Genomic DNA, 19,514 nt, shown 5'->3' with positions numbered 1-19,514 from the left:
CTCCTGGAAGGCAAAACAACAGTTCTTCCTCCTCTCCTTCACCGAAGAGCAGCACTGATCTTCTTGGTTTCTTTTCTGTGTCCCATTCCTGGCAGACACCAGGCTCTTCTGCTCTTCTGTAGTGGATACATGGTAGGCATCTCTGTGCCTATGACTGATAACCCATTTCTACAAAGGAGCACAGTTCTGGACCTGGAAGGGAGCACATCTAGTCCAACCCTATCTGTTTACAGATGAGGAAACTATGGTCCAGGGAGGTCACACATATAGTAAACATCAGAAGTGGGATCTGAACCTAGTTACCCTAACTCCAGGACCCTGGGCCCATGTTCTTCCTGCTGTAACATGTTTCCTCCCAGGAATGGTTGTGTCTTGTATCTTTAAGGTTATTAAGAATTATATTTGTCATTTACAGAAGTAATTTTGATGAATTTGTATGTTTGTTATGGAACTAAAAAATTTCCCCAAAGTCTATATGCCTGCTCGTTTCATTAAATGCTTCTCTTTCCAGCAGTTTCTCTGTTTGTTCAGCAGAGCTCAGCTTGCTAAGCATCAAATTGTTCACTGCTGGAGAATTCCCATGGTAAGGTAGCAATCAATGGTGGAAGAAAGGCAAGTATATAGCTTCAAGTTAGAAGAATTCCTCTGACTCTCCTAGAAAAATGGAGGCAGCATCTTCCCTATCCTCAAAGGTCACATGCCCTTTGGTTAATAGGATGCCTCTTTGCACTTAAGATTACCTACACAGCAACTTGGAAGCTATAGTATAAAGAGGGTAATGAAATTTGTTTCTCCTGTGTCTAGTCTATTTTTCCTATTTAGTTCCAAAATCTCTCCAAGAGCAGAGACCATGTCTTCCCCATTAGGCTAGGAAATCCATGAAAGTATGAAACTCAACTTTTTAAATGGACATTTTAGATAGCTTCATGAAAACAGTATGATTAGGTCTATTTTATAGATAAATAAACTGAGGTAAAGTTTACCTCTATACCCTGTTGGCAAATAGTGGTAGAATAGAGCCAAAACTACAACCCAGGATATCTTGATTTCTCATCCCCAGATCCTTTCCACCAGACCAGCAATTCTCAAATGTTTTCATCTTAGGACCCTTTTATATTCCTAAAAATTATTGAGTAATCCTCTTCCCCAATCCCCCCACCAAAGAATTTTTGTTTACCTGAGTTAAATCTATTAATATTTATCATATTTTAAATTAAAATATCTCAGGATTATTATGAAAATAGTTATGACCTTGTGGACTTTTGAATCCTGAATCATACTTGGAGAACTGCTGCCTAGGCCCATTCTGCTTCCCTAGACCAGGTGCTCTCTGAGGATCCGCAATTTCCATTTTGCTTTCTTTGTATCTCCCCAGGTGCTGTGCAGTGGGGATGTTGCAGGCACTCAATGAAAGCTTCCTCATATAGACAGGATGTCAGTCCAGATGAAGCAGGAAAGAGGGAAATTTACCCGAAGTACGAGCTTCATGGAGATGAGGCTATCCAGGCCAGAGCAGTCCAGCTGAAATCGCTGCTCAATGGTCATGTCTGCATAGGTGAGGATCTGGCTCAAGGGAAGCTCCAGAATGCCCAGGGCACATTCTTGGTCATCGTCAATCACCTGGAGAGAACAGTGGTCAGAAAAAGCAACTCTCAGTGGCTCCCCAAACTAAGTCTGTCATCTCCCATTGACCTAACACAGAAGAACAACCACAAATGGGGATTAGCATCTTGACCCTTCTAAGAATGCTGTCAGAAAACATGACATTACCAGAAACTTGGTTTTGTTCTGTAAGAGTCTAAGCAGAAACCCAAGCAAACCTTCAGATATAACTGTTCTGCCGCCACGCTGTAAACAAAGAACGTGAAGGCCTGGCTCCAGACAGGATCCTTGCTGTTGGCACATGTCTGTGAACAAAGAAAACCTAGTCAAGCCAGCTCTCCATCACTCAGGTGTTTAGCTATCCTCTTCCAGATTATCCAGGCTCAGGTGCATAACTACTCTTGAAACTATTATAGGTTTCAGACACAAAATTTCCTGGGTGAAGTGAGAAGGGAGATACCTTGCCAGCAGCATCCCTCTGACCTGTTCCTGCTCTCCACAACAGTCTGTCCTAAATGTGATCTTCAACCACTGATCTTGGGAAACACACTTCTCGAAATCTATTGAGATGTTCCTTCTCAGCTTCGTCTACCACTGCAGACAAACACTGGGGCAGACTGATTAATATGGGTCTTATTTCAAAAGTTTATAGCCCAAAGGGCTATAAAACTGTGCATACCCTTTGACCCAGCAATACCACTGTTCGATCTATATCTCAAAGACATTCACAAAAGGGAAAAGGACCTATTTGTACAAAAATATTTATAGCAGCTCTTTATGTTGTGGCTTAGAACTGGAAATTGAAGGGATGCCCATAAACTGGGAAAAGGACAAGCCGTGGTATATGATTGTAATGAATATTACTGTGTTATCAGAAATGACAAGCATGATGATTTCAGAAAAATCTGGAAGGATTTACATGAACTGAGTGATGCATAGTGATGTGAACAGAGCCAGGAAAACGTTATACATAGTAACAGCAATATCGTTCAATGAAGAATTGTGAATAACTTAGTTATTCTCAGGAATAAAATGATCCAAGACAATCCCAAAAGACTAATGATGAAGCTTACTATATACCTCCAGAGAAAGTACTAATATTATTTAAGTACAGATTAAAACGTGCTATTTTTCATTTTCTTTAATTTTTTTCTTCTATTTGAGTCTTCTTGTATAAAATGACTAATATGGAAATGTTTTACATAATTACACATGTATAACCTATATCTGATGGCTTATCATCTCAGGGAAGAGGGAGGGAAGGTAGGAAGAAAGGGATAGAATTTAGAGCTCAAAGCTTTAAATAAAAATATTTTTAAAGTTGAAAAAATAAAGGAAAAGGAAAAAATAAATCCTTCAAGCCACCTTGCAGTAAAGATGTAATTCACCTTTCTGTGGCAAAAATTGTTTTCATGCAGACAGTTCTCACATAGAAATAATCATGGTTCTTAGGTGCCAGAATAGCATAAAATGATGGACTTCTCTGCTCTCCAGCTCAGATGGAATTGCTATAGCACACTCCTACCTTACTTGTCTGAGTTGTCTGACCCACACACATCTTGACATAGGCAGAGGGGTCTTTGTCCATCTTGTTCTGTGAACAAAAGAATCAAAAGGAACTCTGAAACACATTGGTGGAGCTGGGAATTATACCATCCATTCTGGATTTCAATTTGGAACTATTCAGGAGAAGTGACTAAATTGTCCATTCTGACAAATCCATTCTCAGGCAAAGACCATCTCACAGTAGTCAAAGACAAAACAAAGATCAAAACAGGGGTGGGGAACCTGCAGCTTTGAGACCACATATGGCCCTCTAGGTCCTCAAGTGTGGCTCTTTGACTAAATCCAAACTTCATTAAGTTGTGTGGTCTTGAGGCCATGGGTTCCCCACACCTGGATATATAACAAAATATTCATAGCAACATTTTTCATGGTAGCAAAGAACTAGAAACAAAGCACCCTTAGACCAGGGAATGGCTTAAGAAACTAGGGCATATGAATGTAATGGAACAGTAGTGTAGTAGTGTAGTAGAAAAAGGCAAATATAAGGAATTCAGAGAAGCATGGGAAGACTTTTATGAATTGATGCAGAGTGAAACAAGGAGAACCAGGAGAATAATACAGCTAGGTTTTGATTGATGCGAGAAGTGGTTGCATGTCTTCAAATTCACATTATCAGAAGTTATAACTATGGGAAATGTGGTAATTGGTTCCAGCTTAATGAAAATATTCAGTATACAACGACTACAACAGTGTAAATGATCACTAAAAGGAATATGAATGAACTCTGAGTAATTAAAAAACCAAGGAAGAGCTCAGATAATAAATTGGTAATTAAATATACTTCCCTCTTTGAAGCAGTAAAGCTAAGAACATCTGGGATAAAATGTTGTATATGCTTTCAGATACAGTCCCTGAATGAGATGGTTTTAACTGTTATTCTTTGTCAAAAGGAAGGGGTCAATCTGGAAGGGGGATGGATGTTTCTTCCCAAGTGCCCCCCCCAACATAAAGACAAAATGCCTCAATAAAATTTAAAAAAAAAATCAAAAGAGAAAGTAAGGGTGATTTGTTAATGACAATCTTTGAGGTCTTCCATAGGTAACATTCCTGGAGCTTATAGAATTATTCTTCTGATAGCCAGTTATCATTTAATACTGTTAAGCAGCTCTCACTGCTTTCACCCTGACTTATCCAATTTCCCAGTCTTTCCTTCCTCAAACACTCAGTTAGGTAAACAATACTTTCACTCTTACAAGTGACCTGGCAAATATTGTTATTGAGCCTGAAGACAAGTTAGGATTCTGGGACCCTTAAGGAAAAAGAGCAGAAGACAGGCAAGTATTTGGAGAATTGGAGGCAAAGCTAGAGATGGGTAGACAACCAAGCTTGTGCAGTCTCATTTTTAAACACACCCTGCATTCTTCTACCTTTGTGCTTTTTTTCATGCTGTTTCCTGGCCTGGAGTGTCCTCCCTCCTTATCTATTCAACTCCTACCCATCCTTAAAGCCTAACTCAAACACTGCCTCCTCCTTGAAGCCTTCCTCGATTTCCCCTCCTCCCCACTCACCCTGTTGATAATGACTTTCACATTCTGATCCCATATCACAATCTTTCTTGAAGTTTTCTAATGTATTTATCATGTATTACTTATTTTGTATTTATCTGTTCATGTATTTTGTCCTTCTACTAGACAACACACTCCAGGAGTGTAGAGACTGGGTCTTATCAAAGTTTGATATCTTCCCAGAACCTGGACAGGTCTTCTGCATAACAAACACAAATGTCTGTTTGTTGAACTAAAGTGTAGAGCACACAATGGAAGCTTAATAAATATCTGCTTAATGATTGAGCAAAGACTTCATTGGATCCTGGTCTCAGTCTTACTCTGGCCAAGAGGGAAAACAAAAGTATCCATAACTTTTACATTTTCAAAGGAAGAGCTGGATGCCAGCACTTACCCTGGCACACCTGGGCAGTTTCTTGGCTCTATATTCACCATTCATATACTCGAAAGGATTTCTCTACAGCGAAGGTAGAAAAATAAGAGTTACCCTCATGGATGTGTGAAAAATATATTCAAAGAAGGCACTCAGCTACTTTTCTTACTCACTGGTAAATTGCAGGCACCTTCTAGGAAGACAACAAGGATGGCAGTTGAGAGGCCACTGGGGTCCTGTAGACAAAGACAAACAGTAACTCTTGAAAAACTACACAAGAAACAGGACAGATAATGATCCTGGAGAATGCTACTTCTGCAAAGGGGCATTAATCTAGTAGCAGGGGTCTTGGATCAGGAAGTTGTAGGTATCTGCTACTCCATAACCAACTATTCTCTATGTGTGTGTAGAGGGGGGCTAAAACATGGAGGAAATGAAGTTAGACTCAGGAAGAACTTCCCAGTAGTGAGGACTGTGAAGCACTGACAGGGGCGAGGGGAGATTGCAGCATTTTCCTCAATAAATGAGAGAATTCCCACTGATTTGGGAACGGTTAATCAAATGGTGACACATGAATGTAATAGGATTCTACTGCATTGTAAGCAACAATGTCTGATGAATAGAGAACCACGGGGAGGACTTACATGAATGGATTAACAATAAAACAGAACCAGGATGAAAATATGCACAATGTATACAGCAATGTAAATGGAAACAATAACAATAAAACAATCAAAACTGAATGTTGTGAAATCATAATTACAGAGCCTAGCTCCAAAGAAGTGATATGAGAAGGCACCCTCTCACTTCTTTGCAGAGGTCATGACTATGGATGTGGATTACTGTGTATAATGACAGCTTTTTTTTAAAATTTAAAACTTTTTAAAAAAAATGTATTGGTGGCAGCTAGGTAGTACAGTGGATAAGCACTGGGCTTGAAGTCAACTCTGTCCTCAGACACTCACTAGTTCTGTGACCCTGGGCAAATCACAAAACCCTGTTTGCCTTAGTTTCCTCATTGGTAAAGTGAGCTGGAGAAGGAAATGGAAAACCATTCCAGTTTTTTGCCAAGAAAACCCCAAATGGGGTCACCAAGAATAGGACATGACTAAACAATAACAACATGATTCTCCTTGTCTCCCCCCTCCCTTTATTCTTTGTTGTAAGTAATGGTTCTCTGGGCAGGAAACGGGAAAATGTCATTGCTCTTAAAACAGTATATTACAAGTTTTTCTCTTTTTTTTTTTAAAGATTAGGGCAAATCTGATTGGGGAATGGCTAAGCAGTTTGTGTTACATGAATGAAATGGAATAGTACTGCTCTATAAAAATAAGAATTCAGAGAATTAAAGTAAGATTCATGTGAAGTAATGTAGAATTAATTAAGCAGGACCAGGAAAATGTTTCTCTGTCTCTGTCTTCCTCCTTCTCTCTATCTTTGCCTCCCTACTTCTCTTTCCCCCTCCCTGTTATACACACACACACTACAACAATGTAAAAAAAAAACACAACAAAATTGAACTCTGTGTTACAGTGATCAAACTTAACCCCGGGAGAATAGATACTAAAATATACCTTGCTCCCTTCCTTGCAGTGATGGGAGGCTACGGGTACGAAACATTATATCTTCTATCAGACCCAGATGATGTGTTGGTTGGTTTAGATCTCTTTTAAAAATTATTACTATTATTATTATTATTATCTTGTTACAAGGGATGGCTTGCTGGATAGGGCAGGGAGAGGTATCAGTAGAAGTTGTTTATAAAAGAATAGGGAAGAGTCTAATCTCTCTAAACCTGTTAGGAGCTAGCCTGCTAGAATTAAGGAGATTAAGTGAAGTCAGTGGGAGAGATGACCTGGGAGAGGAGGGGTGGGTCAAAGGACTGAAGGTATATAGTAAGGACAAAAAGGAGGTCAGTGTGTATGAGAGAGAGAAGTGGAAGGAAAGGAAGGTCTGGTCAGAGAGTAGAATGTCAAAATTTCAGTTCTGAAAAACAGAGAAATTCCAAAAAATGACAAAGCTTAAGATATGATCCGACTAGTAGGTGGCCACAATGGGGTGGGGGTGGAGACTCAAATAGGTTGAAGAATTGGGTGGTCAGAGTTATTCACCATGAACAACTGAAATCTCCAACAAAGATGGAAGATATAAGTACGAAAAAAATCAGGAGCAAATACTGTAATGATTGAGACTATCTGGCAGTGTGATTTGGCTGTTAGTAGATGATAAGTAACAAGGGAGAGGATTATGTAAATAGATTATATTTATCTCAAAAAGGGAAAGATCATTTAGGGATGGTAGAAGAAATAGAATCAGAGATCAAAGGGTATGTCCTTTCCAAACAATATGACACACAAAGAACACTGAATTTGGAGTCAGAGGACCTAGGCTTGACTCCCAGCTTTGTTACTTACTACCTGTGTGACCTAGGGTAAGTCACTTAGCCTCTGGGGACCTTGGTTACTCACATGTAAAATAAGGAGACTAAGTGAGTTGATCTCTAAAATTCCTTCCATTTCTAAATACTACAAATTTATGCTATCTTTAGAGGACATAATAATCCTATTACCTCTCTCATGGCACTTCCCATTTGTCCAGTGGGGCTGATTCAAATTCAGAAGCCTACCTAGAAGGTGGGTGACCAGGACAATGGTCTTTCAAGTTTTACAAATTTGAATTTTGCATGGGTTTTCTTGGTTGGGAACCTGGGATAGGTGCAGCAGGGAAGGGGTTAGGTGCTCAGACAGTTAAGCCATCACACCTGCCACACTCACCTCAGCTATGACTTCCTGGTAGGTGGTCAGGGAAAGCCACTCAAGCTTCAGGTGCAGCCGGCCACTTGTGGTGTTGTTCAAGACAAACCACTGCGAAGAAAAGGGTAGGAAATACATCACATCAGAGATACTCCTACTACCAGATCAATGCTGTGAGTCCTCCCCAACTTGACAGAATGACAGAATACACTGGCCACTGCATCTCAGGCAGAGGTCTTTGACTTCTGCTAGAGGATCTTGGGAAAGAGAACAAGATGCCCATTATAGCAACTTCAAGGAAGGGCTTTCAACTCAGTGATTTGGAGTTGTGATCCCAAGAAGGAAAAAAAATCTACTGAGGGTTAGGACTCTAAATAGGTTCTTTTCCTTTTAGTAAAGCAAGTAAGTAATTTAAAAGCTCTTTCCTTCCTTCCCATGCCTAACATGCACTCTTCTTGGACCTCTGTACACAGGTAGTATGGTGCTGTAGAACAAGAACTAGAGTGAGAGTCAGAGAACCTGCGTTGAATCCTGTCTCAGCCACTTACTACCAGTGTGGCCTTAGGCAAGTCATTTTGCAAAGTCTCAGTTTTCCCATATAATATGACAACTACTTAACTGTTTCTGTGTTTGTCTTATGTTTAGTTTCAACACAGAGCTTTGCAAGACTTAAGAATGGCCCCTGTTACTTAACCACTCTGATCAATACAATGATCCAAGACAATTCCAAAGGACTCAAGATAAAAAATGCTCTCCACCTCGAGAGAGAGAACTGATGAACTCTGAGTGCAGATTGAAGGATAATTGTTTTACTTTCTTTTTCATGCAACATGGCTAATGTGGAAATATATTTTGCATGATTTCACATCTATAACTGATATAATATTGCTTGCCTTCTCAATGGTGCTGGTAGGGGGAGAGAGAGAAAAAATATGGAATTCAAATTAAAAAAAAAGAATAGAAGGAGCGAGTGTGAGCATGAGCACGTGTTCCTGGCAACTTTCCCAATGATATTTCTACTAAAGCAGAGCTTAATTTTGTGTGTGTGTGTGTGTGTGTGTGTGTGTGTGTGTATGTGTGTGTGTTGTGTACCCCTTTGGCAATCTTGCAACTCCTTAGAAGGTTTTTAAATAAATAATATAAACTACATAGGATTACCAAGGAACCCACTTATATTGAAAAACAGTTATCAAAAAGTTCATGGACCCTAGGTTAAGAACCCTTTGCACCTATTTGCAATAGGCTATGCTTATAGGAAATAGGGACAAAATATGTGTCTGTCTCAGCAGCAAAGGGTCATGCCAGTTAAACTGAAGTAACTGGGCCCACCCCATAACCCACTTCTAAGACTATACCCACTGTTAGGTTGGAGGGCTACAAGAGGAGGGGGAGAAAGGTTATTTATCTCTGGGCTGCTGGCCTGTCCTGACTCTGAGTCATACCATGGGACCCAAGACAAAGACTTTACCTCATCCACCACACTGTTCTTCATGACATCTCCAAGGTTGATCTGGAGGCTGGAAGACAAAAAGGAACTTTGGTGATCTATTTCAGGCTCCTGAAGACCTTGGCCCTTTCCCCCTTAAACTGCTAGTTTCTCTTCACCACAGATTCACTCCTCACTTTCTGCCTTTGGCTGATTGTAGTGAGGGAAGGGTACAGCTAGGTGGTACACAAATAGAGCACTGGAACTAGAATCAGGAGGACTCATCTTCATGAGTCCAAATCCAGCCTCAGAAACTTATGACCTTGGGCAAGTCACTTAACTCTGCCTCAGTTCCTTATTTGTAAAATGAGCTGGAGAAGGAAATGGCAAACCACTTCTTTTGCCAAGAAATCTTTGCTCCCACCCCAAAACAAACAAACCCAAAATGGGATCACGAAGAGTTGGACATGACTGAAAAACAACTGAACAAATAAAAAAAATAAGGGAAGGCTGAGAAGGTACAAAGGACTATGCTAAAGTAATTTTGCAAAGTGGTCACATCTTATCTCCAAATATGCTTGTGAAATAAAAGCTCAGGCAAGTTTCATACAAATATTCATTTAAATTCACACAATAGTCCTCATGTACAAGTGGGCTTGGCAACGAATTGCTGGGTTGGCTGCACTCTTAAGACCACAGGCATCCAGGAAGCAGGTCTTCTATGAGGCCAGAAGCACCACTCATTTGTACTAACCTAGAGACCCTCATGTAGCAGCGATGCATAAGGGTAGGGGGGTGGGATCATACACTAAGAACTAGAAGGTTAGAAGACACCTAGTCCTCCCTCATTCTACAGATGAGGAAACTGAGGTCCAGGAAATTAGGGGATAATTACCTTAGGGTTTTTTTTTAAAAGTCAAGACACTTTGGAGGTAGAGAACAGGATACTGGAGATGTGTGAAACGTCCCAGGAGTTGAAGGTTATAGGGTTGGATTTTTATTTATTTATTTTTTTGAGATTAGGTCTTCCTATCTTGTCCAAGCTGGAAGTGCAGGGGGCCCCTCAAAAGGGCCTGACCCCCCTGCTGATTGTCATGGAAATTTGAGCTGCCTTATTTCCAATCTGAGCCCTTCTGCCCCTCCTTAGGCAGCCTAGTGTCCTCCTTCCTCCCACTGATTTGTCATACTGGTGCTAGATTTAGCACAGACACCTGATTGGCTTTAGCCCTTATGCATCCCAGAACTCCCAGACTCAATAAATCCGCCAGCCTCAGCTTTACCAGTAGCTGAGATTACAAGTAAAATCACCAAGCCTCACAGATGGTATAGTTTTCTAATGGCAGAAGAGGGAAGCAGAAATTTAAGTCCCTGAGCTCCTCAGCCCAATAGCCTGGTACCCCTGAAGTGGTAGTTAGCCTAATTAAAGGAAGTTTGCCATTATGGGCCCACTCTAGAGTTATCCTCACCTGCCCAGAAAGTCATCTTTATCTGTATCTTCATCATACAAATCCACTTCCAGGTCCTGCCCCGGGACTTCATAAACTATAAACTTCAGAAAGAGAGAAAGTTTCCTTGGCAGTGCAATGGAGAGATGATGTATCCTCAGGATTTGTAGCAACTTCCCTGGTAAGTGGAAGGAAAACAGATCTCACCTTCCCCCACCCCTTACTCACATGCCTAACAGCAGTTCTCATCATTAATACTTAACACCATTTTGGTTTATCTGGGATGATTATTTCACAAAAGGTCTGCATGCTTTACAAAGTATATGGAGATAATCTCTTCTTGGAAAGGCAGCCTAGGGCAACCAAGATGCCTTCCCCAAAGCTGTGGTATCCTACCTCTAATGCCAGGCACTAGTAAGGATGTCTAGGGCTCAATTAACTGCTGACAGGTAACTTCCCCTAGGAAAAGTGAGATCATGTGATTTAGAGCTGGTGGAGGCCTTAGGGACCAGCTGATTCAACCCCTTCATTACACAGACGAAGAAAAATTACTTTCCTCAGAAACAAATTTTCTCTCATGTCCCTATGTCCATGTCCCATTGTTTTCTAGAAGACTTCTATCCTGGTTGCAGATGGGAATAGGGGAGAAATGACAAAGACAAGGGGAAAGAAAATGAGGGTTCCTATTTCTGGAGAATGGAGGATGTGGGCAGAGAGGAAGAGATATTGGGTAACCTAACTCTCCCTCTAGGATTCTTTTTTCCAAGGGAGAGTATCCAAAAGGGTCATAGTCATCTTAACAAGGAGGAAGGATAGTCACCAACTAGCTACCTGAACTTGGGACATCTACCTCCCCTCAGGGCCTCAGTTTCTTCTGCACGATGGGGTTAGGGGACCTTAGATGACCTCTCAGGTTTTGCTCTGTGATCTTATGATGTCTAAGGTCCCGTCCAGCCTTAACATTTTATGATTCTAGATCAGAAATTCTGATGATGGTGTCATCTATCAGCTGATGAGAGAGTCACAGAGGACAAAGTGAATAGCAGCTCTCAGAGGATTTATTTGCAATCAGTCTCTGTGTTGCTGATTTCCCCCAGTGATCAAGATCTGCTGAGTGGGAGGAGGGAGAAGCCTCACAGACTTGCAGGACTCACCCCACACAGGCAAGGTAGGTAGGATAGCTAATGGCATGATCAATAGAAGCCCCAGATTGCTTTGTGTATTCAAATCCTGCCCCTTTCCCTCCAGTCAGATCAAATGAACTCATTCTTGGATAAGAAAGGTTCTATTCCCAAGACTTAATTTTCTTTAACATGGCCACACTCTGTAAATTCACTGTATTCATGACTTCTCATGCTGGAAGTACATACTACTCTGCAGTCCCTTCCTCTGATTGGCTGGTTCTTCTCAGAACCTCCATTTTAAGGAAAACAACCAGATGAGTCATGTCTTCATTTCTCTCTAGGCTCCACTCCTGATCCTCTACACCTTCTCTATCATCCCCACCTTCCACACACTTTTCAACTTGCTTTTATATATAACAATTTAAAAAAAATTTTTTTTTTTGGGCTAGGCAATGAGATTAAGTGACTTGCCCAGGGTCACACAGCTAGTAAGCGTTCTGTGTCTGAGGCCAGATTTGAACTCAGCTCCTTCTGAATCCAGGGCCGGTGCTCTATCCACTGCACTACCTAGCTGCCCCTGTATATTATTTTCCCGGAACATAAGGGCAGGGACTGTCTTTGTTTCTGCTTATATTACTAATGCTTGTTGACTTGGCTTCACTTGTCTGGATCTCTGCTTAGCCCCAAGCACATTCTAGTTTTTATCATGTCCATTTGTATCCTGTCCTCATTAGATTATACACTCTTTGAGAGCGGGGGACTGTTGATTTTCAACTTTTTATACCCATGAACTTACTTAGTGCCTGGAATGTAGTAGGCATTGTGGAATTGAATTGAATAAGGCCCTGTGCCCTTGGATTTCAGTCAGAGAGGGCTCTCTGCTTCACAAAATATTGCTTGGCTTTCTCACCAGTCACATAATAAACAAACAACTGGCTAATGTTTGACATTCCTTAGACAAGAAAAAATAGCTCTCATTCTACAATAAGAGAAGAGGCTTAAAATGCAAAAATTCTTGGGAGAAGAACAAAAGGATTTAAGGGATAAAGTGCTGGTGTCCTCCAGAAGTTTGATATTCCCACAGAGCATGAGGAAGAAATAAAACCAAATTTATGACCATACAATAGCTGTCAAAGCCCAGTCCAGTATTGTGCAATGATCCCCGATCCCACACTCTCCCTTGTGCCAGCTTTCGGTGTTCAGTGGTTGGCAAACCTGTCCCCTTGGGTCACCTCCAAATGTTGGTTCTAAAGTATCTTGATATTTTGGCCCTATGTCAATACTTCAGGATACATTGGCCTACTCCTGCCTCTGAAAAAGACAATATGGCAGCCTGGTGAGACTGACCCAAGGCCAGCCAGCAGCCCCATTCATCCAGTATAGTAAAGTTCTGATATCAGGAAGTCCTCCTGCATCTCCTACTTACTGAAACTTCCTTTAGGCAAGAGAGCTTTGGGCTGGTCATGAAAGAACTCCTTAACTCTTATGGCTTGAAAGTGGTTTGGGTGGCTGAGGGAGGTGAGGCTTTTCAGGAAGAGGACAGCTAGCTTTCTCTTGGATGGTCTGGTCAACCAGTCTCATGAAAGGATAGGGTAGGACCAGACAGACTCTCAAGGTTGTTTATCGCTTTGTGAATCTCCATGAAAGTCATGCTATAAATTACACAGGCATCACACCCTTTGATGGTGAGGAGGGCACAAAGTGTTAAAAGCAGGTGGCCTCAAGAGGGTCCAAAGAGTTAATAAAAATAAAAAGGGGGAGACAGAGGACAAGGAAAGTAAATTGTGTCTACTTCACAACTCTGTCCCTGGCCTACTGGCTACTACCTTTCTCTCTGGTCACAAATTCTTTATACAAGTTCATAGATTTAGAGCTGGCTAGGACTTCAGAGGTCACCTAGTCCAATTTTTCTGGGTTAGGGAACAAAAGCAGAAATTATTGTAAAGTCCAAACATCGCAGGGGGAAAGGATAGGCCTCTCCCATTAATATACAAGCATTAGTTTAATCAGATTAGCTAGCTATGACATTGAAAAGCAGAGGTCAGAACCCTGAGGCTATTAAATATTGGTTAGGAAAGTTATAAGGATAGCAAGATGGGGATAGGGTCAAGGACTTAAAAAAAAATCTGGGAGTGATCCAGAATATGGAACGCAACTCAGAAAAGCAAGTCCTCTGGGAAACACTGGGCAGCTAGGTGGCACAGTGGATATAGCATCAAACCTGAAATCTAGAAGACTTGAGTTCAAATGCATCCTTGGCCACTTACTAGGTGTGTGACACTTCATAAGTCACTAAACCTCTGTTAGCCTCAGTTTCCTCATTTGTAAAGTGGGGATAATAATATCCCTTACCAATCAGGGTTGTTATGAGGATCAAATAAGATAATATAAGGCACTTAGTGCCTGGCACACATTAGGTGCTGTATAAATGTTAGCTAGTAGTATAATTATTAGATAGAGGATCACATATGGGCATCAGGAGCATGGGAGAGGGGAGAGAGAAAGGAAGAATCCTAAGCAAACTTCACCTACACTTTTTCTAAGGGCCAGATGTTCCCATGCAAGATACAGTGAGAGGCAGAAAGACATAGAGAGCTGGAAAGACAGAATCAGACCTAGAAGATTAAAGAGTGAGATGAACGGTAAGATTCTGAGGACACTCTTACCTCAAAAACTTCATTCCAGGTAGGGTTTAAGTTCCTGTACACAGTCTTGCTCCGGAAATTCTGGAGGCCAATAGTCACCAGGGCGTATGGATCTGACTTGCCTTTCAACCCCAGGAAACCATCCTTTCGCTCTAGTTTCTCAGCCTCCAACAAGCGAACTCTGATAACTCCCTGAAAAACACCACCCCCACATCAAGCGGACAGAAACTCTTTAAAAAACAAAGCAATTAGGAAGTATCTCCCAGTATTTGATTCTTACATCAATTCTCAAATATCTGGAGGTGGTTAAAACACAGCAAAATTTTAAACTCAGGGTGGCTTCTCTCCCAACATCTCCAGCACACGTTGGCCATTATCTGATGTTTCAGGACTTTAAATTTATTTTAACACTTATTTAATACTTAATTAAGACATCACATGGTAGACAAATCATTTTAACTTTCTGAGCCTCAGTTTCCTCACATAAAATGATAAGATTGGACTAGTTCATCTCTGTAAATCCTTCCATCTATATATTATATGACTCCATGATTATATATTTCATATTTATATTTTGGGGCAGTGAGGTGGTGCACTGGATAGAGTGCCAGGCCTGGGGTTAGGAAGACATCCCTCTGAGTTCAAATCTGGCCTCAGACACTTACTAGCTGGGTGACCCTGGGCAAGACACTTAACCCTCTTTGCCTCAGTTCCGTACCTGTAAAATGAGCTGGAGAAGGAAGTGGAAAACCACTCTGGTATCTTTGCCAAGAAAACTGCAAATGGCGTCAGAAAGAGTTGGACATTATAGGAAAATGAAAGAAAAAAATGATTCTATTTGGGTCTTCTGCAGGTCAAATATCATGTTTACTAGTTGATAAATTGGTTGAATACAGGACACATTTATCATTACAATACAAAAGGGCCATAATGGTTATTATCTTTGTCTCCTAACCCAAAGGGGGATTTACTACCTTAATGTAGAAATCTAAGAATTAGCAAAGTATGACTGCTTAATGTATACTTGTTTTTTCCCAGGAATTTTCACTGGCTGTCCTCCATGCCTGGAATTCTCTTATTTCTTGGCTTTTCTGGCTTCCTTTAAATCCCAGCTAAAATCCCACCTTCTAAGAGAAACCTTTCCTGGTCATCCTTAACATTAATCCCTTCCTTCTGTTAATTATTTCCACTTTATCCTGCATATATCTTATTTGTCTGTGGTTGTTTTCATGTTGTCTCTCACTGACTATGAACTTGTCAAGATACTAGGAGATACCCTGTTTTCCAGAGCTAATGCTCAGCAAGCTAGCTGTGCCCTGAGTTTGGCATAACAACAATCTTTTACACTCATCTCTGGCAAAACTGTATGATTTTTGTAATGCTTTGATATGTGTACCCTATTTCCCAGGGACCCGAGAGCCGGAAGCAGCCAACACGCTACAGCAGAAAGTGATCAATCAAAATCTCCTCACACACTAACAATTCTTGAATTCCTGTGCTTATAACTGCTAAGTGAACCAAACCAGGGGCTGCACTCCTGTTCCTGGCATGCTAACTATGGTTCCATACCCTGCTGAATGATCACAAGGCTCAATGACCCCTACAACTTGAGACGATTACAAGACTCCACAAGTCTAATAACTTGGAGACTATTCCCACAGGACCCCAGAACCACCTGTGTTGTCCCAAAGATAGTGCATGCATGGGCCTGCTGTGGGGACTGTTTACTCAAGACCCTCAAATGATTGCATTGGTTTCAGTCTTTTTGTGGTTTTCAGGCTTCTAAGCCCTACCCCTGCTTCAGCATGTCAAGCCCTCCTCAGGAGCACTTCCATTTGCCAGCCTTTTCCTCACTCTGAAATTAATTAAACTTCTGTTTGATTCCTGACTCTCTTGTCTTTAGCCTGCTTTGTTTGGCTCCAGCCACAGGTTAGAGACTGGTTCTAGTCCGATTGACTCCATCAGAGTTGTCTTTTGCCTTTCTTAGTATCCTTAGTACTTAGCACAGTGCCTGACACATAGTGGGCACTTTATGAATGCTTACTGACTGACTGATGGTTATCTTAATGCTCTTTTCTAAATCACATGTATATGAGGAAAACCAAGGGCTTGGAGACTTAGTTTCTGGTTCTCTGAGTAAAGTCCTAAGCCAGTTTCTGGTTCTTTTAGGGCTTTCTGAGGAGCAACTGTTATTCTCTGTATGGTGTAGACCTTAAAATTTTTAATTTTTTAAAAATTAAAATTTTTGTGCTCACCTTCTTTAATAAGGAGTTCTTATGGTCCATAAAGTTGGGTTTTAAAAATACTTTAATAATGACTTCAATATAATTTTTCTTTTGTAATCCTATCCATTTTATTATATGCATTTAAAACTCATTATTATGAGAAGGGGTTCTATATGCTTCACCAGGCTTCCAAAGGGATCCATGACACAAAAGTATTTAAGAACCTCTGTCCTATTTAATGAAAGAGGGGTGGAGGCAGTCCATTTTTTTTTCTATTTTGGGATGCTTCACAAGTTCTTTCTAGCCTGACATCCCTCAGATTTTTCACCAGTGGTGGGCACTTGGACTGCTCCTGATGACTGGGGATGGCCCATTGTTCTCAAATGATCATGCAGGGAAGTCTCCCTTCCTGTAATTTATTGATGCTCATGATTGCTTCCTTTGAAACCATGATCCTTTGTCCCATGTGCTTCTGGGAGTGGGAAGGTAGGTGAAGCAAAAAACTATGTCCTGGTGGTGTCTTCTTGTGACCTAACATCCTGGGCTCTCAATTACTCTGTGATGTTCTGGCTTTTATCCTTTCTCCCAGCCCCTACTGTTAAGTGACTCTATTTCCAGAAATTCTACAAAGTTCTCTCAGAGTTCAGTTTCTCTAAAGCTTACTTGGTTACTAGTCTGCTAGTTCTCCATATGTCTCTGGGGTACCTTAAGTCAAAGGCCACTAATGTAGAGAAGGAATTCAGTGATACTGAACAGGGTCTTAGCACCTTCCAGATTTTTCCTGTTTTGAACAGCAGAGTATTGGTTTACAAACCTTTTGAGAACCATGTTGATATATTATATCTCCTAGATGCCGTCTGGCATTCTCCAAGGGAGTTTTAGGAGAGAATCTACCGTAGTCTTCCTATAGCATACAGTCTGAACCATCGAGGTGGCCTGAATTTTTCCTCAGGCACCTTTTTTTTTTCCCTCAGGCATCTCTTATAGTGGACAGAACATACACATACAAATCTGTATTCCTAAAACATAGATATTAATCCTTGGTCCTTTCCTTCTGTCTTCAAACATTCATGGGTCTTCCCTATTTGAAAAAAAATCTTTGCTTTATTTCATCCACTTCAGTTATTAACTAGTTTCTCTTCCATCTCTTCACTGACAAACTTTTGAAAGGAGTAATGTGTAGCAGCGGCCGCTAGGTAGCGCTGTGGATAGAATGTTTAGCCTGAAGTCAGAAAGACTCATTTTCCTAAGTTCAAATATGGCCTCAGATACTAGTTGTGTGATTATTTGTACTTTTGCATCAGTTCCTCATTTGTAAAATGAGCTGGGGAAGGAAATAGCAAACCACTCCAGTATCTTTGCCAAGAAAACCCCAAATGGGATCATGAAGAGTTGGACATGACTGAAAAACGACTGAACAACAAATATATACCAACCATGTTGTCCATCCCAACCATACTATGAAAACTGTGCTTTCCTTTCCTCATTTTATACTGCTTTTTAAAGCTCTTTCTCTCTTCTTCTCTATGACATTACATTCTTCTAGCTCTACCTCCACTCTGACTCCTTTGCTGCCAGTCTTTCTCTTCCAGACCTCTAACTAGGCACACCCCAAAGTTCATTTTTTAGTCCTCTGCTCTTTTTTCATCGTAATTTCTTCCTTGGAAAGCCGATTCACACAATGTGACTATAAGCCAGTTACTTAACATTTCTATGTCTCAGTTTCCTCTTTTGTATAGGGAGGAGGTAGACCAGGCAGACCAGATGGCCTCTAATTATATGCTCTTATGATTTCAGCATCCACTGGCCATTACTATTTGAATAGCTTCAAATTCAACATATCTAAATTTCAACTAGCCTCCCTTAAAAACCCATTTCCTCCCCTCAACTTTTCTTGTAGTATAGATGTCACTATAATCACTGCATAGGAGGCTACAAGCTCCATATTGGTTGTTAATGACATGAAGTGCTTCCCTAAATCTCAAATGCCTGGAATATTTCCCTGACCACATCAGCGAGATTCTAATTGAAATGTAATTAGTAAAAGATAGAAAGGGATACTGATATGCAATTTGTTACAGTGGGAAAAACTATGAAGTAGAGGGGGCCCAGGTTCAAATTCTGCCTTAGATACTTAATAGTTGGGTGAAGCAGTTATGTGACCTGAGACCCAGTTTCTTCATCTGCAAAATGGGGTTAATACTTGTAGTAATTAGTTCATAGGGCTCTTGTGTTCATCAAATCAAATGTTGTTCAGTTGTTTCTCAGTCATGTCTGACTCTTCATGACCCCATTTGGGGTTTTCTTGGCAAAGGTGCTGGAGTGGTTTGCCATTTCCTTCTCCAGCTCATTTGACAGATGAGGAAGCTGAGGCAAACAAGGTTAAGTGACCTGCCCAGGGTCACAGCTAGTGAATGTCTGAGGCTGAATTTGAACTCAGGGAGATGAGTTTTCTTGATTCTAGGCCTGGCACTCTATCCATTGTAATACCTTGCTGCCTATCAAATAAAAGGCATATTAAGTGTTTTTTTTTTAATCTAAAAGTGCTATACACATGTTCAGTACCATTACTGATACCACCGAATGTTATACATGGTATGTCCAAGGTTATTTCCTTATTCCATTTTTTCTCCTTAAAGTGATCTTGTCCCCATTTTCTACACTTAACTAAATACTTCCCATCCAAGATGCAGTTCAGATTCAGTGCCTTATAAATAGGAGATACCAAATGAATATTTTTTATTTGAATCAAATTCCATCTCTTTTTTTTTCCCAAGGCAATCAGGGTTAAGTGACTTGCTCAAGGTCACACAGCTAGTTGAGTATTATGTGTCTGAGACCAGATTTGAA

The 19,514-nt window shown here is 40.8% G+C and overlaps 1 protein-coding gene across 1 annotated transcript in view; it reads right to left on the bottom strand.

Annotated features, from left to right (window-relative positions):
- The window catches only part of ESYT3 (extended synaptotagmin 3), a 94,453-nt gene that overhangs the window by 19,292 nt on the left and 55,647 nt on the right, over positions 1-19,514 (bottom strand). Inside the window, 9 exon segments of the mRNA XM_020986120.2 lie at positions 1,471-1,620; positions 1,821-1,907; positions 3,128-3,196; positions 5,068-5,130; positions 5,220-5,282; positions 7,821-7,910; positions 9,268-9,316; positions 10,692-10,774; positions 14,461-14,631. Coding sequence (XP_020841779.1) covers positions 1,471-1,620; positions 1,821-1,907; positions 3,128-3,196; positions 5,068-5,130; positions 5,220-5,282; positions 7,821-7,910; positions 9,268-9,316; positions 10,692-10,774; positions 14,461-14,631 — 825 coding nt within the window.

This window comes from Phascolarctos cinereus, unplaced genomic scaffold (genome assembly GCF_003287225.1).
Source record: "Phascolarctos cinereus isolate Bilbo 61053 unplaced genomic scaffold, phaCin_HiC Scaffold_726;HRSCAF=1367, whole genome shotgun sequence".
NCBI lineage: Eukaryota > Metazoa > Chordata > Mammalia > Diprotodontia > Phascolarctidae > Phascolarctos > Phascolarctos cinereus.
The sequence above is the reverse complement of the archived record's forward strand: the minus strand, read 5'-3'. Positions and strand labels throughout refer to the sequence as shown.